The sequence below is a fragment of the Myotis nattereri genome (assembly GCF_964212035.1).
Source record: "Myotis nattereri genome assembly, chromosome: 11".
NCBI lineage: Eukaryota > Metazoa > Chordata > Mammalia > Chiroptera > Vespertilionidae > Myotis > Myotis nattereri.
In genome coordinates, this window is record NC_138086.1 from 29,970,606 (window position 1) to 29,997,967 (window position 27,362).

General features: G+C 44.9%; 1 protein-coding gene across 4 annotated transcripts in view; it reads left to right on the plus strand.

Annotated features, from left to right (window-relative positions):
* TBXAS1 (thromboxane A synthase 1) overlaps window positions 1-27,362 on the plus strand; it is a 147,533-nt gene that overhangs the window by 17,288 nt on the left and 102,883 nt on the right. For all 4 annotated transcript variants that reach the window (XM_081102472.1, XM_081102473.1, XM_081102470.1 and 1 more), the window contains 2 exons: window positions 16,894-16,987; window positions 19,934-19,986. In XM_081102472.1, coding sequence (XP_080958598.1) covers window positions 16,894-16,987; window positions 19,934-19,986 — 147 coding nt within the window. The remainder of the gene's footprint in view (window positions 1-16,893; window positions 16,988-19,933; window positions 19,987-27,362) is intronic.

Genomic DNA, 27,362 nt, shown 5'->3' on the forward strand with positions numbered 1-27,362 from the left:
TTACCTTATCTCCCTTCCCTGCTCCCCCACCGTATGCGTTTGTACCCTCTCCTCTATTGAGTGTGAACAGGGAAGTGCTCTTGCAATCCAAAATCAGCCACAGCATTTCATTTCCTTTTCTCTATAAAAAGGCTGTGCTGACTAAACTAGAATCTAGCTTAGTTAGTATAATAAAAATAAATAGCCAAAAAAGCCCCCCAAAAGCCCAACAGACAAAAGAAAAAACAGAGCACAATATTGAGAGTGAGTCAGGAAATGAAATGCTTTTAAAATCGTGTCTTCTTTCATTAGGGTTATTTTCTTCCCATCCCACCTCCTCTGACTCCAGGGGGTCAGGGAGAACCCTCGCCATCAACACAGCCCTGCAGATTATTCTCTGTGGGGCTGCTGACAGCTCTGGTGGTATTTTTCTTGGGTTGAGTAGTGTCCCCTCCAAAAATTCATGTCCACTCAGCACCTCAGCACGTGCCTTACTTGGGAATAGGGACTTTGCAGATATAACCAAGTTAAGATGAGTTCATACTGGTTTAGAGTGGGCTGTGATCCATGGCTGAGGCCCTAATAAGAAGAGGGAAGTCTGGACATAGAGACGCATGGAGTAAAGATGATTTGAAGATATAGACACACAGGGAGAGCACCATGTGATGAGGCAGAGACTGGAGGGATGTGGCTGCAAGCCAGGGGCAGGACTGCCAGCAACAACCAGAATCTAGGAAGAGTGAGGAAGACTCTTCCCCTAGAACCCCTGAGAGAGAGCATGGCCCTACCGACACCCTGATTTTAGACATCCGGCCTCTAGGACTGTGAGAGAATCAACTTCTGTTGTAAGCCCCCGGTTTGTTACGACAGCCCTAGGAGATGACTGTGGTCTCCTTCCTTTCACGAGCCTTGCTGAGCCAGGAGAGGCCCATCCGAGCCTCGCTAGGGGCTCAGGTCTTCAGTCAGACGTCCCTGGCCTGGGCTGCAGCCTGGCCACTGAGCAGGGGGCCAGACCCTGGGGCTGGTTTCTAAGTCTCATTTCCCCATCTATATAATAGACATAACAAGGATGTTGATGGAGATTAGAAGCCACAATGTTTATAATGTGTTGGTACACTGCCTGACCCAAAGCAAGTGCTTAGTAGATGTTAGCTATTATTAGCCAGATGGTTTCCTGAAGGCTTTAAATTCATTTTTCACCCAAGTTTGAAGTTTCCCAGATTTTACTTTTCCAGTAAAGCCAAGTAGATCCTATCCGTTCTCCCGGTGATATATGATGGCATCTGGCACCGTGCCTGGCACTGAGCAGGCACTGAATACGTCTTTATGAAGTGAAAAATGGCACAACTACATCTTGTTTCAATACCTCCTCACAGGAGGGAGCAGCTTACAGACCTAACACGGCTTAGTAACCAGCTTGAAAAACCCAAGGTGAAACTCTGGAGGAACGATGCACTTTAATGAAATTTGTTCACACTGGGGCACACGTGGTGTGGTAGGAGCCTCCAAAACGTCCCCTGAATGACCCCTGTGGCCCTCTCCCATTGTACCGGGGCCACTCATGTGACCAGTAGAATAACGCACGTGACAGTGTTTCACTTCCAAGGTTAGGTTATAAATGACTGAGCCTTCTGTAACCTAATCTTGGACTCTCCCTTGGACTGCTTGCTTAGGGGAAGCCACCTGGCCTGCGGAGTAGCCCTGCAGAGAGGCCCACATAGTGACGCCTGCTAACGCTTAACCTAAGTGGGCATGGAAGCAGATTCTCAGGCTCTGCATGCCTTAGATCAGTGGTTCTCAACCTCCCTAATGCCACGACCCTTTAATACAGTTCCTCATGTTGTGGTGACCCCCAACCATAAAATTATTTTTGTTGCTACTTCATAACTGTAATTTTTCTACTGTTATGAATCGTAATGTAAATATTTGATATGCAGAATGTATTTAGGCGACCCCTGTGAAAGGGTCGTTTGACCCCCAAAGGGGTTGCGACCCACAGGTTGAGAACCGCTGCCTTAGATCCTTGCAGCCCCAACGGAAAGCTTGACTGTAACCTCAGGGGAGACCCTGAGCCTCAACCACCAGCTAATCTGCTTCCAGATTCCTGACCCTTGGAAGCTGTGTGCGATAACAAATGTCTGTTGTTTTAAGCCACTTCAGTTCAAGAGTAATTTGTTACACAGCGATGAATAACTAGTGCAGGTGGTGAGAGAGGAGTGGTCAGGACGACCCAGGACTAGGACAAGGGACAGTAATCACACAAGCGATTATAAGGTTCAGGAGGGGGTCAAGACGCCAAATGCAGATGGGCCGGCCACGGGGAAGGCTGGGCAGGTTCCATGTGTCTGTGCATCCGGTCCAGAGCCCAGGGGGCCGAGAGCCAGAACCAACCACACCGGTGAGCAAAGGGCACGGAGACTCCTGGCGATCTTGGACTGGAGCTACTGCCTTTGGACCTTGTTTTGTGCAATTTCCAGTAGAACTTATAGTTGATGACTGTGGCTAAGAGGCGATCAAAAGCCATGAGTGAACTTGGCAAGAGTCAGGTCAACACAAAGATTTCAGGATTACAGTAACAAAAAAGATGCAATGGGATTAAAAATATTTTTGAAATGCTTACAATAATCTTTTGTTATTTTGATTGCCTAAGCTCTTTAAGTCATCCGCCAGGCTGGGAGACAGAGCTGGGTTTCCCAGGCCTGTTCCAGGCTTCTGAGCAGGTCACAGTGCAATAGAAAGACAGAGATACTGACTGGGTTTATGAAGGCATAATCAAATCCAATTGGCCAATATTTTTGAATGCCCACTAGGCTAGATACAAAGGAACTTGGGATCACTCTGTGCACCCACTACAAAGACCCAATGCCCTGAGTACCAACCTTGCCTACTAAGAGACCTAGTAACTCAAAGAAACAGCCCTCTATTCTCTACGCAGGCCAGATCTTCACTGTAAGTTTACTGTCCTTGTTTCAAGTCTCAGGGTCCTGCGGACTCATTAGCTAATCTGATCAATTGATTTGATCCCAGGGGTTAACAGAGCCCTGTGAATGGCATCTGTGAACAAAGGAGGGCTTTCTGCCCTCCTGCCTTGTAGATAGGTTTGGTTCTAGGCAACTTGCTGCTCTGCAGATGTAAAATGAGACACAGTACAGGCTGCTAGCCAAGAGCACAGACTCGAACCAGACAGCCTGGGGTCAAATGTCAGCTCTGCTACCTACTCGCTGTGTGACCTTGGGCAAGTTACTTGGTCTCTCTGAGCCTCTGTTTTGTCATCTGCCAAATGAAGATGAGCATAGCAGCACATTCTGTATGGGGAGGAATAAATGAGCTAACATGGGAGCACTGAGAGCAGCCCCCGGCCCTGCAAAACGTTCAGTAACTGTTCGATATTCTTAAGAAGCACACAGAGGCATGCTAATAGCAAACGGGTCGTTGCCCACTCTGTGCCAGGCACTGTGCACTCTCGGGCTCAAACTGTCATTGGAGTGCACCGAGGCAGATATCTCTTTCACAACAATATCTTAAGGGTTCTTTAAGGACTTCATGAAAACCAAAGGATTAACTACAGATGACTAAGCCCGCACGATGGAAACAGAACCGGGTCCAGTAAATAATGAACTGAAGCAGGATTATATCCCTACAAATAACACACCAAGTCTTCTATTCTTCGTTGGCAATCCCTCTGCATTAGGGAATCGGTGGCCAAGGAAACATCTCCATGTGCCTAGGACAGCCTGGGTGGGCCCCTGGAGAAATCGGAAGGACAATTAGGACCTGCCAGGTGGAGAAAGAGGGTGGACACATCAGGCAGGGAACAGAGTGTACTGGGAGAGGGTGAGGTAAGCAGGCATCTGGGGTGTAAGATTTAAGGAGGCACTTATGCTCAGGGTCATACAAGACTTGCAGGGGTGGGACTTGCATATCGTGGAGAGTAAGCGCTTCCTTAAATTTTGCACCCTTGGTGTCTCCCATGCCTTTTCTTCGACTTGGGACTTGGCCGTGGAGAAGAGCATGGGTTTAAACGCCTGGGAGGGTGAAATAAACTGACATAACTGTCAATGTCCAGGTGCTGCCAGATTGCTGGAGTCTAAAGGTGGGGGACAGCGACCACTTTGAGTTAGGCCAGGCCAGATCATCAAAGGCCCTTCGGGCCAAATAAAGGAGTTTACTGCTTGGTCTGAAAGTGACTGGGAGCCAATGAACTCCTGAAGCAGAGACAACGGTGCCCTGAGAAAGGGCGATGCCAGTTAGAAGGAAGGAAAGAACCCACTCGAGACGTTCTGAAAGCAGAATTGACAGTCCCTGGGGACTGATTGCAGATGAGGATTGACGGAAAGAATAAAAGATAGCACTGCGGTTTCTAATTGGAGACCAGCTTAGAAGCCATGGGAGTTACTAGGTAAAATAAGTACATGGAAGGCTGTTGTCGGGGTTTCCCCAAGTCCAAGGGAAATCGCCCTTTTCCCCATTTGTTTTCCTTAGGATACACTCTCTGGGGGTCCAGATGGTGTCTATACTCTGTAGGTATCGCTGAACTAAACTGAGTGACTTCCAGATCCCATCCCTTCATCTTGCTCTTTGGCTTCCAGGTGGCCTTGTGGTGTCAATGTCCTTTCAAAGGTGGCTGGGATCAGACCAACCTCCGGTTCTGGACCCATGAGATCCCATGGCTCTGACTTGGCCCCCATGACCTTGGTAGGGACCTGGAGAGCCACTGGGTGTCAGACAAGGCCAGACTGGCCCAGGGCTCTGGGTGGAGGGGGAGTAGGAGGGAACAGGTAAAGGGGAATGAGGGTCTGTTGGGAAACTGGGAAGCTTGCGTTGCCTGGTGAAGAGAGCCTTCTGAGACACAATTTGAGATCAGAGTCAGCCAGAGAGCAGGCTGGAGGGTGGTGGATCTGAGGTGCAGCCCGGAAGGGCTGAGGTGGCTACGCTGGGGGCAGGGGGAGGTGGCGGTGGCTTCCCAATGGCTGAGCCTGGGGCAGGGGAAGTGCTGAGACTGCAGGGCAGCCTTTGAGGCATACGTTGGGACTAACTTCCTCTGACCCAGGCACAACCACACACACTGACCTTGTGGTCAACTAAAGCCCCCAGATCCTTTTCTATGAACTTCAGTGAAGCAGGGCCTCACCTTCCTGCACTTGAGAAGTTTGGAAAATACCTGCTGTGCACGAATTTCCCCACATTCTCGTAAAAATAAAGCAGGTGAAAAAGCAAATCTGAGCTCTTTGAAACATTAATTAAAGGCACCAGAGTTTCCTTATTTAACTAAGGGTTGCTACCTCATTTGGGATTATTAGCAAAGCAAGACAGCCTTTGTTGTGCTTGACAAAGTGATTAATTCAGACTCTAGGTGAATTTTGGCTTTCTCAACATCTTTTGATGTGCTAAGATTCCCCAGGGAGGACAACACCATCAATTACTTAAACAAGCCATTACCTGGAGAGCACAATTATCAGGGAGGCCCAGTCTACTAATTGGCAGATGGAGAGATGGAAATGAACTCTTGCTCTGGCCTGGACCCCTACCTGTCTAGGAGGAGCAAGCGTCCCTTCACTTGTCTCATGACGATGCTCCCGCTGATGGGGGCGACCTAGTTATTTTCCCACCTCTGCAAAAATGCATCTCGGGTGACTGTGTCTCCACAACCCAGAAGCTGCCTGTGGCTCTCCGATGACAACTTCATTCTCCAGGGCAGGGCTGTAGAACTCAGCACTGGGGGAACTCAAAAGCGATGAGGCCACTGAAGCAAAATTCTTTTTTGAAAGGAATTTGTAAGAGATTCTTTGACTTGCTTTTTCCCTCTCAGGAGCCAAATTCTCCAGCTCCTGGGACAAGCAGGCTGAGGTGGGGCTTTGGAGATGCCATGTCTGGGTTTAAATCCCCTGACATGGAAGGAATTCAAGAGGCCGCTTTTCATTTTTAAACATAAACATATGAAATGACATTTAAATATATTTGTATTTAAATGCATAAATTAAAATATATTATAATGCATTTAAACATATTTTATTTTAAAATGTTTATTATGTATATATTTTTAAATGCACTAAGCCATTACTCCCCCCACCCAGAAGAGAGGTTTTGGGGGCAGGTTTGGGATTGCATTTATATATGTCACTGTTTTTTTCTGGTGGGGATTAGGGAAGCTTATTCTAGTTAAATTCAGTCGAATACTTTTAAAAAAAATCTAGGAGTGTTTCAAAAATACCAGCCACTTAACCCATTTTATGACTTAATTCAATTGCTTTGATCTATTTTTAAAACAGAAGGATGAGTTGCATGCACATTAATATTGTGAAACTACTCTTTTCTCTACCTTCATCCTTCTTCTCTAATTCTCACTGGCACGAAAGCTAAAGGCATGCTCCCAGCCTCCCTCTGTGACCAGCCCTGTGACGGGGCAGCAGAGACGGGAACAAGGCCGGGGCTAGCCTGGCTCCGGGCCTCACTCAGAGCCCCCTTCCTGCTTAACTACCCACTCCAACAGCATGTCATTTGCTGCCCTTCGTCCCAGAACGTATCAGTTGGTTTTCTTGAGGCGGACGGGCATTGGAAGGCACTGGGCTTAAGGCAGAGACAGCGTTTCCTCCCCCACAATGGCCCCAGCCCAGCCCAGTACCCCCTGGGCCACCAGCCCTTGCAAGGCCTCCCCCAGCGCCATCAGACGGCCATGGGCGATGCAGCCCTGTTTATCCCTCCAGCTTCAACTCCTCTGTCCTCAGTTTAGTGGTTTTCTGGAGATCGATTCTCTTTGAAAGGTCCTATTTTTTGAAAACTGGCCTTGGGGAGAAATAATAAGAGTCAGGACCACTTTCCCTTTTTTTGGATTCTATAAATCCCACCCAACGGTTGGACAGGAGAAGTGCTCCTAAGTGATCAAAATACAAAGTGTGCATTTCAACTGGCACGTTCCCATGATGCTTCTTTGCTGCAAGGATCGTAATGTAAACGCTGAATTAATTGCTTCTCATTAGCCGTTGAATGTCTGTCTGATCCACTAGGTTCCTGCCATGTCCCTGCAGCATTCCTGGCACCCAGTGCCATGCCTGGCACCCAGGAGATGGGCAATGAATATGTGTCGTTCCCATGATTCTCTTCATTGGTCACATGCCCATGAACGTCAGCCCTAACAGTGATAAAGAAGTTCACTATTAGGACCTCTGCCTCTTATGAGGGTAAACACCTATCACAGTTTGGAATAAACCCAGTGTCAAATGCAGAGCAGCTCTCTTTAGTTTTGAGAGAGGAAATACAAGACAATAGATTCATTTGATCTCATTCTCCACACGAATGTTGAACAAGGACTGAATTGTTCTCATTCTCTGGCCTTGGTATTAAACTATCAGCTGAGCCAGGGCGACCTCGATGGAGCACATTTTAAAATGTGGCCTGCTGGGCCCAGCCTTGGCCTGTGGACTTACCTTCAGCAGGTGAGATCTTCACGGGCTTTTGGAATTTTCCATTGTGAAGTATTTATTTTTCACATGAGTTTTTATTTATGGGAACGGTTTTTATTTGTGGTCACGACATAAAGTTTCCTTTGAAAACAAATGCATTTAAGTTAATTCAAAGGAAATAGGAAGTAAAATAGCACAAGTGATTTACAGATAATGGCAAAGACTCTAAAAATGCTATCCAAACAACTGAATTTAGAAGAATAACATCTTAATATCAATTAAGATTTATTGACTCAACTGACTCTCCTGCCCTGAAAAGTTGAGATAAACATGGAATAGTTAACTCTGCACTGCAATGACCATCAACTGGTCAATTGTAGTATTTTCTTTAAAATACTTCTGTAGCCCTGGCCAGTTTGGCTCCGTGGATAGAGCGTCAGCCTGGGAACTCAAGGGTCCCAGGTTCGATTCTGGTCAAGGGCATGTACCTTGGTTGCGGGCACATCCCCAGTGGGGAGTATGCAGGAGGCAGCTAATCGATGTTTCTCTCTCATCGATGTTTCTGACTCTCTATCCCTCTCCCTTTCTCTCTGTAAAAAATCAATAAAATATATTTAAAAAAATAAAAAAATAAAAAACATAAAATAAAATACTTCTGTTGCTCGTTTAGATGCCAGGGCTACCAAAGCCTGGTTCAGCGGTGCCAAAGGCAGAGGCTGAATGTCGTTGGAGCTCTGGGCTTGCCTCCTTTCCATCCTCCAGCAGCTGTGACACCCAGTTCTCCCTAAACAGGAAGCTCTGACAATCCGGACACCAGACACTTCTCCTTTACAGTCTAGGCACAGTTCAAAACTCCACCATAAAATCAGGATCTACACACAATATAAGTTGGTGTGGTAGCTAAATAGTGGCCCCAAAGATGTCCATGTCCTAATCCCTGGAACCTGTAGAGTACCACTTTCAATGGCAAAAGGGGCTTGAAAGATAGGATTGAGGATCTAGAGATGGGGCTAGTGTCTGGATTACCTGGGTGGGCCCTACATGTAACCTGAGGATCTTTATAAGGGGGACCCAGGAGGAGTTGGTCGCAGAAGGCGATGTGATGACTGGAAGCAGAGATGGGAGAGATGTAGCCATAAGTGGCAGAAATAAAGAATCGATAATTCTCTGAATCCTCCAGAAGGAATCGTCCCTACCTGATACCTCAACTTTAGGCTAGTGAGACTGATTTTAAGCTTCTGGCCCCCAGAACCATTAGGTAATAAGTTGTGTTGCTTTAAGCCACTAAGTTTGTGGTTATTTGTTATAACAGCAATAGGAAACAAGTACAGTCAGGAAAGATTAGTTTACGTAAAAGAATTCATTCACTTCTTGGTAGGATTCCCCATATTGATCTTTTAGGTGAGGTACCGCTATACATTTAAAATAATTTTAATTACAAAGGAGTCAATAAACAAGTTTCAAAATCTATTTACATTTTTGAACAGGCATTCACATGGTTGAAGAATCAAATATGGTGTCATGAAGTATCACTTGGAAATACAGTGAAAAGTCTTCCTCCTAGATGCCATTTTACATTAAAAGGAACCAGGGCTTCTTGGGGAAATGGCTGGTCCAGGTTTGGTGCAAGAAATGTGCAAGATAAACCTGAAACATCTTGTTATTTAAGAAAGTAAGGAAGCTGTTCTGTCAAAAGTACTCAGGAACACATTTACATGCACTCAACCAGCCGAAGATGGGATAATTTGATAAATGAAATAATAATTGCAATGGATCCAAACACATAAAAAATATTTAAATCCATGAATTCATCATGACACAAAAATATCATGTCACCACTGTAAGATGTTATGAAATGAACTCTTTAGTTTAGTATCTACACTAATAAAAGAGAAAAATGGTAATTGGCTTACGGCGATACCTTTTTCATTGGCTAATCAGGGCTATATGCAAATTAACTGCCAACTAAGATTGGCAGTTAACTGTCAACTAAGATTGGTAGTTAACTGCCAACAAGATGGCGGCTAATTTGCATATGTAGGCACAATGCAGGGAGGCGAAAGGGAAAGCAGGAAGAAGCCCCCTGCCACTGACAGTGATCGGAAACCCAGGGGGGAGCTAAGAGCTGGGGGGCAGGGCAAAGGCGGCCCCAGGGCCATGATCGGAGAATCAGGCGCCTTTGCCGCCCTGGCCAGTGATAGCAGGAAGTAGGGGTGGAGCCAGCGATGGGAGCTGGGCACAGTCGAAGCTGGCAGTCCCAGGAGCTAGGGGTCCCTTGCCTGGGCCTAAAGCGAAGCCCACGATCGCGGCGCCCCCCGCTGCCACTGCAGGTCCCCGCTGCCCGGGCTGGACGCCTTGGCCAGAGGCATTAGGCCTGGGCAGGGGTGGAGCCTGCAACCGCGGGGAGCTGGGGGTCCCCTGCCCAGGCCTGACACCTCTGCCGGAGGCCTCAGGCCTGATCAAGGGGCCGATCCGGTGATTGGTGATCGGAGGGTGATGAGGGTCAACTCCTCTGGCTGAGGCATCAGGCCTGGGCGGGGGGCGGAGCCGGGGATTGGGGGGATATGATGGTCCCCTTGCCCAGGCCTGAAGCCTGGGTCAGAGGCATCAGGCTTGGGCGGGGGGTGGAGCAAGCGATCAGAGGGAGATGGGGGTCCCCTGCCCAGGTATGATTCCTGGGCCAGAGGCCTCAGGCCTGGGTGGGGGCCAGAGCCAGTGATCGGGGGGAGATGGGGGTCCCCTGTCCAAGCCTGACACCTCTGGCGGAGGCGTCAGGCCTGGGCAAGGGGCCGATCAGGCGATCGGAGGGTGATGGGGGTCAACGCCTGAGGGCTCCCAGTATGTGAGAGGGGGCAGGCTGGGCTGAGGGACACTCTCCCCTCCCCCCCCCCCCACACACACACCCAGTGCACGAATTTCATGCACCGGGCCCCTAGTATTTTATATTCAGAAGTTCCCTAGTAGACTACAATAGATACTGAATGTACTACATTTAAAAATGTGTGAGATGCAACTAAAGACAATACTGAGAGAGAGATTTCAGTCTTAAATGCATTCATTAAAAATAAAATAACATTGAAAATAAGTGAGCTAAATTCTTAAGAAGTTAAAAAAAGAAACAAAAAGTAAAATCAAAGAAAACAGAAGGAAAATGATAATAAAAATATGAGCATAAATTAATGAAATAGAAGGCAAAAAAATAGAAATGATGAATAACAGCAAATGTTGGTTCTTTGAAAAGATTAATAAAATAGACAAAACCATGGCAAGACTAATAAGAAACACTTTTCTAAGTAGGAATAGAAGGAAATGTCCTTAACCCAATAAAGAATATCTATCAAAAATCTACAATAAAATCTCACACTTAATTTTGAAACATTAGATGCATTCCCATAGAGTCAGGAATATGAAAAGCGCACCCTCTTTTACGGCTTTTTAAAAATATTGTACTAGAGGTCCCAGCCACTGGAATAAGAAAAGAAAATGAAAAGTGAGACAAAGTATTAAAAGGAAATCAAGCTGATCCTATTTGCATAACATGTCATTGTCAGCATAAGAAATCAGAGAGATTCCATATGTAAACCAATAAGAAAGTTTAGAAGGCTCATTGATTACAAGATTAGCATAAAAAAAACAATTAGTGTTTCTACACATGAGCCATACCAATCCGTCAGATATACACCAGATGATTTCCAGCCCTGATGGCAAGTGAGAGCAAGGGCTTGAGCGGGTGAGTCATAGGAGAGGCCTTGAACACGAGCCAGAGGACGCTACAACAGAAATGAGGTGTTAAAGGGGAACTGAAATGACCTCCCATAGAAACTCTATATTTCCAAGGAACTCTTGCTTAATGCACAATTGAAGCAAGCTCTGTACTTACAGTTTCTCTATTATAGTGGTGGGGAAAGAGCGGGGAAAGAAAGAAGGATATAGAATTTAAATTTAGCTAATAAGGCTGTAGTTATTAAATGAAAACTGTTCAGACTACAACTGCTCATTTCTTCCCTTTGCCTAAATATGTGCTTGGAGTCAGCTTGCAGTCTCCCGTCAATAACTGTTCATTTTCCAACTAATGCTTTAATTGCTGTGACATAATTCCGCCTGACACCTACATAAACTGTAGTGGAAATGAGGTGGGGAGAAGAAAGAATAACTTCAAAGTTGGGAAATATTTTTGAAATTGGAGAAAAAAGGATGGCATAAATGTTCTCTCTCTTTAGTGATGAGAGAAATGCAAGCATCCAGATACACTGATGTGTCGATAAAAATAGGAAAACATTTTATGAGAGTATTTGGTGAAATGGACACTGACAGTGAGGCTGACTGGGACAAACTTTCTGGAAAGCACTTTGGCAAGTGTACCAACATTTAACACCAGGGACTCCATGGACTTCAGGTTTGGAAAAGCTTCATGTATAAAGTACTAGAGAAGTTTCATGCCCAGAGATGTTCGTTATAGGAGCATAAAAATTAGCAAAAATACTGAAGACACCCTAAATATTAAACAATAAGAATAGTTTAGTAAGTTATATGTGCATAAGAAGAATATATATTGCCATAAAAGTAATATCCATAATGGATTAATAACATGGACATACAGTATTCCTTATGTTAAATGAGAAAAATAGAAATAAAGGGAAATAGAAATAGAAAAAATATTATCCTATTTAATAGAAAGGTAATATACAAATTGACCGTCATGCCCTCGCACAAGATGGTCACCCCCATATGGTCACAAGATGGCTGGCAGGGGAGGGCAGTTGGGGGGACCAGGCCAGCAGGGGAGGGCAGTTAGGGGTGATCAGGCTGGCAGGGCAGCAGTTTGGCGTCAATCAGGCAGGCAGGCAGGCGAGCGTTGGGAGCCAGCAGTCATGGATTGTGAGAGGGATGTCCAACTGGCAGTCGGACAACACCCGAGGGGTCCCAGATTGGAGAGGGTGCAGGCTGGGCTGAGGGACACCTCCTCCCTCTCCCCCTCGGCCCCCGCCAGTGCACAAATTTTGTGCACCGGGCCTCTAGTAGAGAATATGATCTCAAACATATAAAAAATACTCAGAAGATAAAAACTATAAAGACTTACAATAAAATGACAGTAGGCTTTCTCCATGATTGTTCTAACTTTTTTGCTCAAATTTCTATAAAGTAATTCTTCTGGAGAGCTAGCAAACCTCACATCCTGTTCCCTTGTCATAAAACCTTTTGAAAAGGCAATGATTTAAGGCCTTTTTTCTAATGAAGATTTTGATGTGGTCCCAATTTTTTTATGAAAGTTCTGGCAAAGCCTTTGATGGCTATGCATGTGGCGAGAGTAGGGTAACCACGAGAAAGCAATTTTCTTCCCCACAGAGTAGCACAGGTGGGCTACCTGGCACCCCGGGCTTCACCTGTTCCTGGAGCATCATGACTTTTCATCCCAGGAGAAGTGTTATTTGCCAAAGAAATCTTTCACCATTTCAAAAACATCAATAGCCTCTGAAATTTCCAAAAGCAGCTCACCAAGCAGGAATTCTTTCTTTTTAAAAATATATTCTTATTGATTTCAGAGAGAAAGAGAGAGGAAGAGATAGAAACACCAACGATGAGGAAGAATTATTGATCGGCTGCCTCCTGCATGCCCCCTACTGAGGATCTAGCCTGCAACCCGGGCATGTGCCCTTGACCGGAATCGAACCTGGGTCCCTTCAGTCCACAGGCCGATGCTCTATCCACTGAGCCAAACTGGCTAGGCCAAGCAGGAATTCTTTGATAGTGACGGTGAGGATAATGAATGAGCCGAGGAGCTGCTGTTTCCAGAAGCACATAAGAGAAAAACCAACTCCTCTCTGACTGCTTATGATATGCAGAGGCAAATCGTAGAGGGTAGCTTCTCATTTGACTGGTTTTTTCTTTTGCTCCAAGCTCCAATCAGCTTGACCATCTCTTTAATATTCCACTCATCAAAATATTCCCCAATTTATCGTGGGTGTCTTCATTGGCTGAACAATGGGCTGACCACTCTTGTTGAATGCATCAAGAAAAGGCTTTGTCTTGGGGGAAACAGAATGTTGGGAAATTTCTAGGCTTTAAAAATGGAATCTTATTTTGAAAATGAGCCATTTGTCACAATTTATTTTGAAAATTGACAGTATAAGGTTCACCCTGGCATTTGCAAGATTGGGGTCCTGTAGCAATAAATCACTGCGTTATTTGTCACAGTAAAATCAAAGGATGTATCTGAAGCTACTACATACACTTTTTGTTGTCATTTTCCAACTAAGTATCCTTAATGTAAGCAATGATACATGTGCATAGGCATACTAGTAATTGTGAGATCCATTTGCATGCATGCCCATACAAAGGGAAGCTATTCTAAATATCACAGCACAGTTGTGTACCACCTGCTTTTCACAGCAGCATCCTCGGCCACCTGCACTTTTTTGATGACACAGGAATTAATGGCACATTTTAACATAAAAGAGCAAATTTCTCTCACAATGACAACGTTTAAAGTATCAGCAGGATATTTTTAAAAATCCTTTTTCATTCATGGGTATTCTGGTTTATCATTTTGCTAGGACCGCCATAACAAAGTACCACAAACTAGACTTAAAACAGTGGCATTTGCAAACCCCACAGTTCTGAAAGCTGCAAGTTTGAAATCAAGGCAGGTATAGGCCATGCTCCCTCTGAAACCTGGAGGGGAGAATCCTTCCCTGCCTCTTCCTAGCTTCCAGTGGCTTGCTGATGATCTTTGGCATTCCCTGGCTTGCCGCTGCATAACGCCAATCTCTGCCTTTGACATCACTTGACATTCTCCCCGTGCCTCCATTCACGCGGCCGTCCTCTTATAAGGACATCAGTCAAAATGGATTAGAGGTCCACTCTACTTTGGTAGGACCTAATTTTAACTAATTAAATTTGCAACACCCTATCACCAAATAAGGCTATACTCTGAGGTACTGGGAGTGGGGAGTTCCACTTATCTTTTTTGGGGTGACACAATTCAACCTCTAACTCCTGGGGTTCATAGATTCTGGGTTAAGAGCCTGTTGAGAGAGACAGAGGGGACCCAGGGACCAGGGAATATGAAACAAGTGTGCAGAGAAGGAAGAGGGAGGGAGACAAATGCAATTTTGCTCGGTAGTCTGGTGGCAGGGACCTCACCCTGCTGATTTTGGCGCAAGGACTCTAGTTACTCATGGCAACATTTGGCAATTCCTAGCTCAAGACCCTTAAGGTCTACACTTGAGTCTAGGCTGCAAGTGAAGTTGATGGCTGTGAATAGAACATTCTCTGCTGATGCCATCTCTTTGAAAATGTCTGAATTTTGTGCAGGGGCACACAAGCAGTATTTTCATAAGTGGAGTTACATAGTTAGGACATGGACTTGCATAATAATTAGCACGTGTAATTAGGCACAGACTTCTTGTCCTTTAATTAGACAATCAAGACATCTAATTACAAAATTAAGATGTAATTATGTGGCCCAAGATGACATATTTCCTTCTACCCATTAGAGATTATATTTCAAAAATAATTCACAAAAGCTGATGAAGACATGGACCTAGGAGCCAGATTTGAGACCCCAAGGGGAGTATTAAGTGGACTGGTATGCTGCCTTTGCTCTCTCCTCTTAGGTGTGTGGGGAGTTATTTAAACTATCATCTCCGACTTGAAAGAATAACTCTTGCACCCCGTGCTGTCAACCTTTGGTACACACGCTAATGAAGAGGGGTGTGGGCGTGACTGATCCATGTAATTCGCACATGGCCCTCGATTGTGGTTTGTAATTACACTTGCACAGGGACAGAAATGTGAGGTCCTGGGGATTCATTCAAACCCGGTAATGCAGCCATATGGTGGAAACCTGGGTCGGGGAGCTGGGAGCAGAACCCTCTTCCTTTTCTGCCCTGGCCTGGTTCTCCCCTGTGGCCACTTTAAAAGCAGACTCAGCCGGCTGGCGTGGCTCGGTTGAGTGTCAACCTATGAACCAGGAGGTCACGGTTTGATTCCCGGTCAGGGCACATGCCCAGGTTGTGGGCTCGATCCCCAGTGTGGGGCGTGCAGGAGGCAGCAAGTCGGTAATTCTCTCTCATCATTGATGTTTCTTTCTCTTTCTCCTTCTCCCTTCATCTCCAAAATCAATAAAAATATGCTTTGTTTTAACAAAGCAGACCCATTGCTCAGAATAACACAAATCAACCCTTAGGCTGGACTGGCCTTTGCTTGAATATCTGAATGTTCGATTAAAAGTTCTTATTTGAAGTGCTCCTCACTGGACTGTAAGTCGGAAGGTCAAAGACTCTAGCAAGCATTCCATTTTTCTAATAATAAGCCAGTGATTCTTCCAGCAGTGGGTTTGTTTTTCTTGAGTTCCAGGTCTGCTATGAAGCCCAGCTGTAGTGATACCCCATAGTTTTCCTTGCTCCTAAATTAAGATTTGGCTGATCTCTGCATGATGCTAAACACCCAGTTTGACTCATTAATTTTTCTGAACTAACTGAACTTTTGACCTAATTAGCTGGCTGATCAGGGATCACAGCCATATGTCCAGGGCTTTCAGAACCAGCGCTGACTTTCCCGGCGCTCTCCCTCTGTTCCCATAAACTGTTGAAACGTCCCAGTAACTCCAATGTTTTGACAGCCACATGCACTTCTCAGACTGCCGCTCTCTCCTGGAAAGTGGCATAGAAATCTGTCAGGCGGCATTTCCTGATTTTTGGTTAAGAAAATATGTTTCCCATATGGTTTCAGGCCGTGCAAACAAAGACATGAAGAGGTTGTTAGTGGTTGGTGATGAGGTCTCGTCTCCATGGGGTGTTCCTTCCGTCCCTATTTTTTATTTTTAGGGACGGAGAGAACACTCTGTCCCTAAACATGTGCTGTGGGACAAATTCTGTGCAGGGGTCAATTTTGACCAAGAAAATAGACAAATTTGCACAGGGAACTTATCTCTGCCATTGTGACTTTTTACCCCTTGCCTTTTGAAACAATTGTTCATGGTAGATTTAGAGCAGTGGTTCTCAACCTTCCTAATGCCGCGACCCTTTAATACAGTTCCTCATGTTGTGGTGACCCCCAATTTCATTGTTACAAATGGAACATAATTAAAGCATAGTGATTAATCACAAAAACAATATGTAATTATATATGTGTTTTCCGATCGTCTTAGGCGACCCGTGTGAAAGGGTCGTTCGACCCCCAAAGGGGTCGCGACTCACAGGTTGAGAACCACTGGTTTAGAGGCAAAGGGAGACATGTGTTTTAAAGAACAATTTATTGATGGGCATTTTAGGTGGGGAAGGGCATTTGGACATCATGTCTCAGGGGGTCACTCAATCCGGAGTAATTTACGGGGTTCTATGCCACTCACTCCCCTATAGGCTGCTACCTCTTCAATCCTTAGATATTGTCAATGGAAACGGCTTTTCCTACCATTACTTGCGGAGGACTCAATAATTCTGACACCTTATAAAGCCAAAAGCATGAATTCCAACTTCAGTTTCTCTGGTTTTTAATTTGCTTTTCCCCTCAGGTACTCCACTTCGGCATTTTCAAGACTGGAGAAGTTGGGCATCAGACATCCCAAGCCTTGTCCTTTTATTGGAAACCTGACGTTTTTCCGCCAGGTAAGGGCTGTTGTCCATGCCTTCCAGCATAAGACATGCTGAGCCCAGTGCAGCTTTGCCCTGAAGCACTGCTCCTGTCTAGGTCACCCACACCTGGAGTGGTTGGTATGGGAAGGTGCTATGTGATGACAATGACCTATTGCTTATCGCTGATCAATATGCACTGAGTCCTGTCATCCATTCACCCAAAAAAAATGAGTTAGTTAGTGTCTAAATGTGCCAGCCCTGGAGTGTGGAAGAAGTAGAAGTTACTTATGCCCTCAAGGGCACATACCAAATAGTGGTGGACATCACCAGATCAGATCTATCCTAGCGCTAGATGGGGTAGCTGTCCTTCAGAGGAGAGGGAGAGCCATCCTGGAGGACTTCCTAGAGAAAGGGGTCCTGCAGGGGCAATGGACACAAAGACAAGGACACACAAGCCAGATGCAGAGCGACAATGTGTGTGAAACACCTGCCTGAGAACCAGGGCACAGCTTGATGAGCAGCCTGGAAGCCAAAGACTGGGGACTCCTGAGGAATGCAGCTGGAGAGAGAGGGAGGGAAGGGAAGGTGGAACAATTTCCTGACAGTCTAGAAAGGCAAGTGAAGGACCATTCATGTGCTATCATTTGTGAGTAAGAGAGGGACAGCAAAGTGGGCGATTACTCTGTAAGGGAGAGAATTTAGGTCAGGACTGCAGAATCCGACTGTTGTTGAAGTCTAGGTGTGAAGTGAAGACTTGGCCCAGGGTGCTAATAACAGTGAAAAGAGAGGGGTGCTGGGGACAAAATTAGTACCTCGTGTGACTAATTAGGTGTAGAGAATTCAGAGCAAGATGAGTCAAATGTGCCTGTAACTTTGGAGCCAGGGAAACGGGGAAATGGCCATGAGTTGTTGGAAGGGAAGCTGGTTCAGTGAGATGCCTTTGACTTGTCAGAGTGACTGATTAGCAAGTGGAAATGTCTGCATTTGTAGATATAGGCCCAAGGCTCTATGTTCTAAACTCGATGTTTCCCTCTCATTGGGTTTTCTCAGAAGCCAATGGTCTATTCTGCCAACTCACGGGGGTGCTGCCACTAGACGCGACATCAGGAGCCAACAGATTCAGCGTGTGAGAACCACTAAGCCGAAGGCAGGAAGGACCCAATTTGGGCCAGTCCTGATAATAACCCTTTGAGGTCTTTTCAGAATCCCCCCAACCCCGCCCCCCAGAAAGGCAGGCCCTTGGTGCCAGATAGAAAATCACGCTAGCTATTTCTGTCCTGCTTCCTTCTCAGTTGCTCTCTCACATCAGTGTCTCTCTCCCTAAAAATTCAATAAAAAGATATTTTAAAAAAATACAATGACCAATGGTCAGGCCCTGGGAGCCTTCACCATCCCTCACAACAACGGGTGCGTGAAGGTGGGCTGCAATGGGACCAGTGGCCCTCCGTGCGTTGGTCTCATTTGTCTTCCTAACCCATAGCAGGTCTTTCTCCATGAACTTACCTGAAGCCTACATGGACCTGTGTACTGTAAAATATACTGTCAGCTGTATGACCATATCAGCTACCATCCATTCCTCTGTCCCCTTCTCTGTCCGACAGCCACTTTCACTCTTTACTGTTGCTGTTTCTCTCAGTGTTTTTTTAAAAAAACACTTCTCATCTCTATCTCAGGATGGCCAGTTCACAACGTTAAGCCCACAGCTACCTCATCCGGGCTCCGTGTGAAATTCCTGAAGCAAGTGTGAAGAAATTTCTCAGTGTCAAAATAGAACAACAGCCCAGATAGGAAATTTAATACATTCCACATATTTTGGTGTGTGTGTGTGTGTGTGTGTGTGTGTGTGTGTGTGTGGCGATCAGTTGCATTCAGTTGAGTAATTACTTTGGTATTAACATTTGGAGGGAAACAGTCTGACTGTCGATGTGAAGAGAACATTTTGCCCCTCCCTCTGGATAATTTCCAGGATGCTCTTCTTCAGCTCGTCAGCCTTGTATGTACGAACTCTGCCAAGCTCTTTGAGAACACAGCAATTTCAGTGACTGTTTTTATATTTATATATGATTTCCTTGATATATGGCAAACTTAGACCATGAAAGTCGATTTAATGAAAATGGAATGTATTTCCATCAAGGACACCCACCTCTTTGATCTCCCCAACTTTAAACTCTCACCCACCCATCCTGTGTCTGCCCAGATTCTTGTATTCTCCATTCCCACAATACAGGGCTAGCATTTTCCACCTCCATCCCAACCCATGCATGCTTTAATGTAAACTTCATTTCCACAATACAAAGGATCTAGCAATTTCTAACCCTTCACCCATACAATCCCTCTATGTGTGTGTGCACACATACTCCATCCCTATACACAACTCCATCTCTTCAACACAATGAGTTTAGCATTTTCTGAGCCTCCACCCCCATCCCCACACATACCTCCATATATAATCATTCCCCACTATGAAATGTGTCATGTTTTGTCCTATATAAAGTTGCTCTAAGGTTCTGAATATGTTGATTTTAGTTAAAATTGAACTTGGATGACGATAATTCAGAATTTGTGATAATTTGGATAGACCCAGCAGATGTTTACACATAGACTGGCTGTGAAAAGAAGCTTTGCCAAAAATAATAATAATATAAACCAAATTGCAGAGGGGAATGTTAACATAGTTGGGAAAGCAAACAGTTTTCAAATATTTTAGCAGCAATTATACACAAATAGTTTAAGTACAGATGATCTTTTCTGTCCATGAAAGCAGAGCTGATGGAGACTTTTCCTTGGCAACATATATATTTTTAAAGCTTTTAGTTTATTCTAATACTCCAAAGTACTTGAAAGCAATATCACTTCAATTCTTTTTTATTGTTTATGTAATTGCGTTCTCGCTGTTCCAGACTTCTTTTCTGAATACTAAGTTTGAACACTTGACATTTTGTTGAATAGTATTCTTACTCTAGTGTGTGTTTTCTGCAGGGTTCCTGGGAAAGCCAAATGGAGCTCAGAAGGCTGTATGGACGTCTGTGTGGGTAAGAGGGAAACTCCGTTCTTCTACCATTTTGATTTTTGTGTGGTGAATTGTTTGGAAGTAATAACAGGATGGGAAGGTATACGTGTTTCTATCTTTTGAGGATCCACAAAAAGGAGTGCCCAGCAGGTGAGACCCCTAGAAGAGACCACAGAGTTGGCCAAGGGGACATCAGTTAGCCTGAAACACCACCACTTCCCAGGCTTTAAGACCCTGACCATCCCTGGCTGGTGTGGCTCAGTTGGTTGAGCATCATCCCATGCACCAAAAGGTCACTGGTTCCATTCCTGGTCAAGGCACATGTCCGGGTTATGGGATTGATGATCCCCAGTAGGAACATGCAGAAGGCAGCTGATCGATGTTGTTCTTTCACATCAGTCTCTCTCTCTCTCTCTCTCTCTCTCTCTCTCTCTCTCTCTCTTTCTCTCTCTCTCTCTCTCTCTCCCTCTCTAAAAATTCAATAAAAACATATTTTGAAAAAAATACAATGACCAGTTGGTCAGGCCCTGGGTGCCTTCACCATCTCTCACAATAACGGGTGCATGAAGGTGGGCTGCAATGGGACCAGTGGCCCTCTATACATTGGTCTATTTTGCCTTCATAACCCATAGCAGGTCTTTCCCTATGAACTTATCTGAATCCTACATGGACCTGTATACTGTAAAATATACTGTCAGCTGTATGATCATATCATCTACCATCCATTCCAGTATACTTTTGAAAGTGAAAGGGGGTGTTATTAATAACTAGAGGCTTGGCGCATGAAAATTCATGCACTGGAGGGGGGTCCCTCAGCCTGGCCTGCCCCCTCTCACAGTCTGGGAGCCCTCAGAGGCCAGAGGCGACCTGGCAATCAGAGGAAGGTGATGCCCCATCACACCTCTGCTGCTGCCACTGACGGCAGCGCAAGCCTTGGCCAGCCCTGGTTACCTGTGCCTTGGGCCGGCCTTGGGCGGCTGGGCAGCCACCATCCAAAGCTTGCCTGCTCCTCAGGCCGGCCCTTGGTGGCTGGGGGGCTGAGGGGACTGGAGGCCTTGCAGCATGCCTGCCACCCTGGCGGGGCTGAAGGGACTGGGCGCCGCCATCTTTGAGAGCGGGGCAGTCAATTAACATATTCCCTCCTTATTAAATAGGATTACCCCAAGACAGCAGTGGAAATTAAGGTTGGCCAGTATGTACATAGGGTCACCCTAGTTCTCAACCAGGTAAAGTAATATAGACTTCCCTTTATTATTCCCGAATTTTCCCTTTTACACTTCAGAGTGTGCTCCCCACCAACTTTCTAAAAAAAAGAAAAAGAAAGAAAGAAATTCTGGAATCTAATGAACAAACCCATGCTCAGAGCATTTGCCCTATTCAAGATTTCAGACTCGAATCAATTGACTCTCAACATGTGTCTGTCCACAGTGGTGTCCTAATCATTTCAGGCTGTTGTCACACAGTTTATCCTTAGCCACTGGGTAATTTTAGTAGCTCTTTTCTAGACTTCCAGGTCAATGATAACTTTTCTGGGACAGTAAATTTCTGCTGTGTTCCTAATACACATCCTGATGGGGTCCAGTGTCTTGTGAGTCCTCCGGTCCCAGAATACGTGACGCTTGTTCTCCCAGCGATGATTTCTGAAAGGGATTGACTTGTATCCTGCGTGGACACAGCCCTACCCAGGAAACTCAAAGTCTGGCCAAGGTCTGCTTAACCACTCTTTAGTTGGCTATGTGACACCATGAAAGTAATAAATTAAGATGTTATACCCGTTGCTCTCTGTATGAGTTTGTTATTGCTGTATAACAAACTACTCTAGAATGACGTGACTTAAACAACAAATTATTATTTTTTTATCATGTGCCAGAGGGTTGTCTGGAATTGACTGATCTGAGCTACCCTTGGCTGGGAAGCTGAGATGAGCTTCCTGGTGCACCTCAGGTCAGCTGGGGAGGTGGCTCAGGTAGGTCAGGCTCAGCTGGGGCAGCTCTGCTCCACATGCCTCTCATCCTCCTGGGAACAGCAGAGCAGGCTCTTCTCACGGTAAAGGCAAAGCTTCAAGAGAGCAAACTCAATAGCACAAGAGTATTTTGAGTGTCTGCTGTACCATATCTGCTAACATCCTATTGGCCAAACCAAGCTATATGGCCAAACCCAGAGTCAGGGCAGGAAGTTATGTGGCCAACCATGACACTGATGGAGCGGGAAGGTGTATTCTTCTGATGGAAGGACAAGTAGATGTGCATATCTTTCAGTAATAAGCAACTCTACCTCACTCTCTAAGATCTCTTTCAGTTTAGTCTTTCTTTTCTTTCCTGTGTGTGTGTGTGTGTGTGTGTGTGTGTGTGTGTGTGTGTCGCTTCTTGCTTTTGGCATGATAGATACTCAATAGAGGCTCAAGGAATTGAACTGTTTACCTTTCTCTTTCTCCTGTGTGGTTCTATTGCTCTGTAAAGGTTCCCCTTCCACCTTTTCCTTTCCAATAGTCTCACTTTGCAGTTGATTTGACACTGACCTTGCAGACCGTCTCAAACATTTTTGAGGCATCGAACTGACTCAGAATGACAGTAGCTTCCCCAGAATTAGAAAAGGCCTCACTGAGCTTGAATTCTAGGAACTACTTCCCTGAGTACTTCTTGTACAGATTTTCAGAGTAGAGCCATTGGTATTTTAAAGTAATCTTAAAATTTCAGATGAAGAATTTAAAGGGCACTGTAATAACTGGTGGGTGGTGTGGTGCTGTGTGTGTGTGTGTGTGTGTGTGTGTGTGTGTGTGAGAGAGAGAGAGAGAGAGAGAGAGAATAAGAGAAAGAAAATTGGTTTCCTTGACAACAGGATGCCCAATCAACTTTTCCCCAACTTTAACTACTAGTAAGTTAGCACAATTTATCCTTTTCATTTCAAGAAAACTTAAATCAAAGAGAATGATTTTAAATGAGGTTGTAGAGATAGAAATTATAGTAGTATCTCCACTCTTTGTTCCCAGCTCTGGTGAAAAGGAGAGAGAGGGGAAAAAAGAAAGGTGTTGGTATAATTTCTTCACACAAAGATATCACCTTTCTCTCTTTTAGAAAAAAAACATGAACCACAAAATACTGACTTCTTTTGAAACGTGTCCACTCCTGCAGTTAGAGGCAGCGTGGTGGTGGGGTAAAGTCCTGTTTGAGCTCTATAATCTGGATGACACTCAATAGGCTCACCTTTTAAAACAGAAGTGTTGCCTACTTTCAGTCAAGATGGCAGCATAGGCAAATGCAGTACTTGAATCCTTCCACAATCAAATCAAAATCACAACTAAATTACAGAACAACCATCATTCATACTGTCTGAAATCTAGCTGAATGGAAGTCCTATGACTAGGGATTTAAAGAGGAAGAAACATTGAGACTGGTAGAGGGGCAGAGATGCAGAATGGTCTGGTCCCACACCCATGTGTGGCAGATAAAAATTGGGAAAAATATCTTGGCTGTGGAAGTCCTCTTGAGGACTAAGAGGTCCCAGCCTCACATCAGACCCTCAAGCCCAAAGCCAGGAAGAGAAGTCCTCATAACTTTGGGCTGTAAAACCAGTGGGGATTGTGACTGAGAGACACAGAGGCTGCTGGAATCCCAGGCAGTTACTCTTAAAGGGCCAGTGCATGGACTTACTCAAAACTCACTCCCTCTGAGCTTTAGTGCTACAGCAGCAGCTTGAAAGGAGCCATACGGGGAGCTGGGGATGGCAGCTTCCTATCAAAGAGAAGTGCTGGCAAAGGCCACTGTTCTTTTGCTGATCTCTCCTCCACAGAGCTGGCAGGTAGGCACCATATCTGAGTCTCCATGAACCTGGCTCACACTGTTTGCCCTACCCTGGTGATTCCCTGAGACCCAGCCCCACCCAACTTGCAGGCCTACACAAGCCATTTCCCGTGGCTTTTTCATACAAATGACCTCTCTTGCTTCATGCTTCAGATGTTCCTAAAGTCTCTCAAACAAGCAGCATCTGGTCTCTGCGTACCCTATACCTCTTGCTAAGTGGCCCCAGGCACGATATTACTGGAATCCAGCCTTGGTTCACAGCTTGGTCTCTCCTGGGCACCACTAAGCCAAGCACAGGTAGCAGCCATATGAAGATCACTCTGTAGCCTGTGCCAGGTGGCCCAGGCAGGGCACAGGCAGTGGCTGACCTTGCACCTCCTGGGAAGCTCCAAAGCCAGTGCACCCAGGGTAGACCATGCTGGATTACAACACATTCAAGGGGCAGACTCAGTGGGCACCAAAGTCCACTGAAAGTCCTGCTCCATTGGTTCAATTCCTGTACAGCAGCTTCTCCACTGTAGTCTCAGCCAGTCCTCACAGCTGATCAGCCTGGAGTTCAATCCCTCCCAGTGACACCAAGAGTAATCAAGGCTCAACTACAATTGGACAGTGCATACAGCCCACACAGGGGCACACCTGGAGCACCCAGCTTGGGTGAATGTGGAGGCTGTGCCACTGGGCCCAACAGGACATCTATTACACAAGGCCACTCTACCAAGTTATGGAGAAATAGCAGCTCTACCTAATACACAGATATGAGCATAGGGAAGCAGTGAAAATGCAGAGACAAAGAAACAGGTCCCAAAAGAAAAAACAGGAGAAATCTCCAGAAAAAGAACTAAACAAAATGGAGACAAGTAATCTACCAGATGCAGAGTTCAAAACGATGGTTATAACGATGCTCAAAGAACTTAGTGGGAACTTCCTAAGCTGCTGCCCCAGCACTAGAGTTTCATATCTTGAAACATGAAAAAGGACATAGAAACCATAAAAAAAAAAAAGAGCTAGTCATATGGCTTAGTGGTTGAGCGTCAACCCATGAACCAGGAGGTCAGGGCACAAGCCCAGGCTGTGGGCTCGATTCCCACTAGGGGGCAGGCTGGAGGCAGCCAATCAATGATTTTCTCTCATAAATGATGTTTCTGTTTCTCCCTCTTTGAAATCAATAGAAATATATTAAAAGAAAAGAACTAGTTAGGAATGAAGGCTACACTAAATGAAATGAAGAATAATTTATAGGGAATAAATATTAAAGTAGGTGAAACTGAGGATCAAATCAGCAATTTAGAGTACAAGGAAGCAAAACAACAACAACAACAACAATAAAAATATAAATCAGATAACAAAAAGAAAAAAGAATTTAAAAAAATGAAGATAGTTAAGGAGCCTCTGGGACAACTTTGAGTGTACCAACATTCACATCATGGGGGGTGCCAGAAGAAGAAGAAGGAGAGCAAGAAATTGAAACCTATTTGAAAAAATTAAAATAATAACAGAAAACTTCCCTAACCTGGTGAATAAAGTAGACATACAAGTCCAAGAAGCACAGAGAGTCCCAAACAAGATGAACTCAAAGAGCCCCATATCTAGACACATCATAATTAAAATGCCAAAGATTAAAGACAAAGAGAGAATAGTAAAAGCAGCAAGAGAAAAGCAATTAGTTACCTACAAGGGAGCTCCGATACGACTGTCAGCTTATTTCTCAACAGAAACTTTGCAGGCCAGAAGGGAGTGGCAAAAAATATTCAAAATGACCTACAACCAAGATTTACTCTACCCAGCAAAGCTATCAGTTAGAATTAAAGAAAAGATAAAGTGCTTCCCAAACAAGAAAAATATAAAGGAGTTCATCACCACTAAACCAGTATTACATGAAATGTTAAAGAGTCTTCTTCAAGAAGGAAAAGAAACAAAGATAAAAAATATGAACAATAAAATACCCAAAATACATATCTATCAACAGTTGAATCTAAAAAACAAAAAGAACAGAAACAGACTCATAGATACAGAGAACGTCTTGATTGTTGCCAGATGTGAGAGGGGTTGAGGAGAATGGGTAAAAAAGTTGAAGGGAGTAAGAAGTACAAATTTGTTGTTATAAAACAGTCACGGGAATATAGTGCAGCACAGGGAATCTAAACTAATAATAGAGGAATATGCAAATTGTATGGGACACCGTCACAGTAACAGTAACGACAGAACATCATGGGGTGACAAGGCCGGCAGGGGGAGGTTAGCAATGGACAACCAAACTGACTGAACAGCAGGCTGCATTGGGGCGACCAGGCTGGCAGCGGGGAGCAGTGAGGGGTGACCAGGCCAGCAGAAGGGGGCAGTTGGGGGTGACCAGGCCAGCAGGCAGAGGCGGTTAAGGGTGATCAGGCTGGTGGGGGGGAAGTGGGTGGAGGAGGAGGGCAGTTAGGGGCGATCAGGCAGGCAGGCAGGTGAGCAGTTAGGAGCCAACAGTCCCGGATTGTGAGAGGGATGTCCAAACTGGAGAGAGTGCGGGCTGGGCTGAGGGGACCCCCCCTGCTGTGCATGAATTTCATGCACTGGGCCTCTAGTATATTCAATAATATTCTAATAACTATGTATGCTGCCAGATGGGTATGCGATTTATCAAGATGATCACTTAGTAAGTTACGTAATGTCTAATCACTGGGTGTACACCTGAAACTAATATAATATTGCATGTCAACTTTAATTGAAAAATAAAAATGATTTAAAAATAAAATAAAACAAAGGGTTGGACTAGTCTATATTTAGGGTCCTTTCTAGCCCTAAAAATTATTTTGTTACTGCTTCAATTTTAGAAAAATGGGTTCACTGATTGGGAATATCAAGGATGAATTTTGTGGAATGAAAGACCTGTCCTTTAAGAAATGTTTTGGTTTAAATTATGTTAATTTTTAGACTGCTATCATTAGAAAGTATTATCAATCCCAGTCTGGTCTCTCTCACATTGATGTTTCTTTTTCTTTCTCTTTCTCTTCCTCTTTCTCTTCCTCTTTCTCTTTCTCTTTCTCTTTCTTTTTCTCTTTCTCCCTCCCTCCCTCCCTTCCACTCTCTAAAATCAATGGAAAAAATATACTCGAATGAGGATTAAAAACAAAACCAAACTGAAATAATTAACCGATTCACCATACGACAAGTGAAACCCCACACTGTTGCTTCCATACAGAGGTTCCCTGTGTTTTTAGATGACAGGACATAACAGGATATTGGGAGAAATTCAAACCTAAAAGCCAAATATGGTGATTATTTATGCTTATGACCTGGTTGTCATCATAGCAACTCAGTCAGAGTTTAGGTCCCAAAACTTGAAATCGGCTCCTTGCCCATTTTTCCTCTTACTCACTGCTATGGGGAAGATATTTCCAGAGAAAATTTCTGCCAAGAGGTGTTGAGAACATTAGTACTAGTGTTTATTCTCACCACCACTACCATCCCATCATCACTACCATTACTACCACCACCACTACCACCGCCATCATCATAACCACCACAGCCATCACCACCATCATCACCACCACCCACCACTACCACAAACAAAATGTCGTTACCAAATGTCTAATTATGTAGCCTGCTTTGCCAG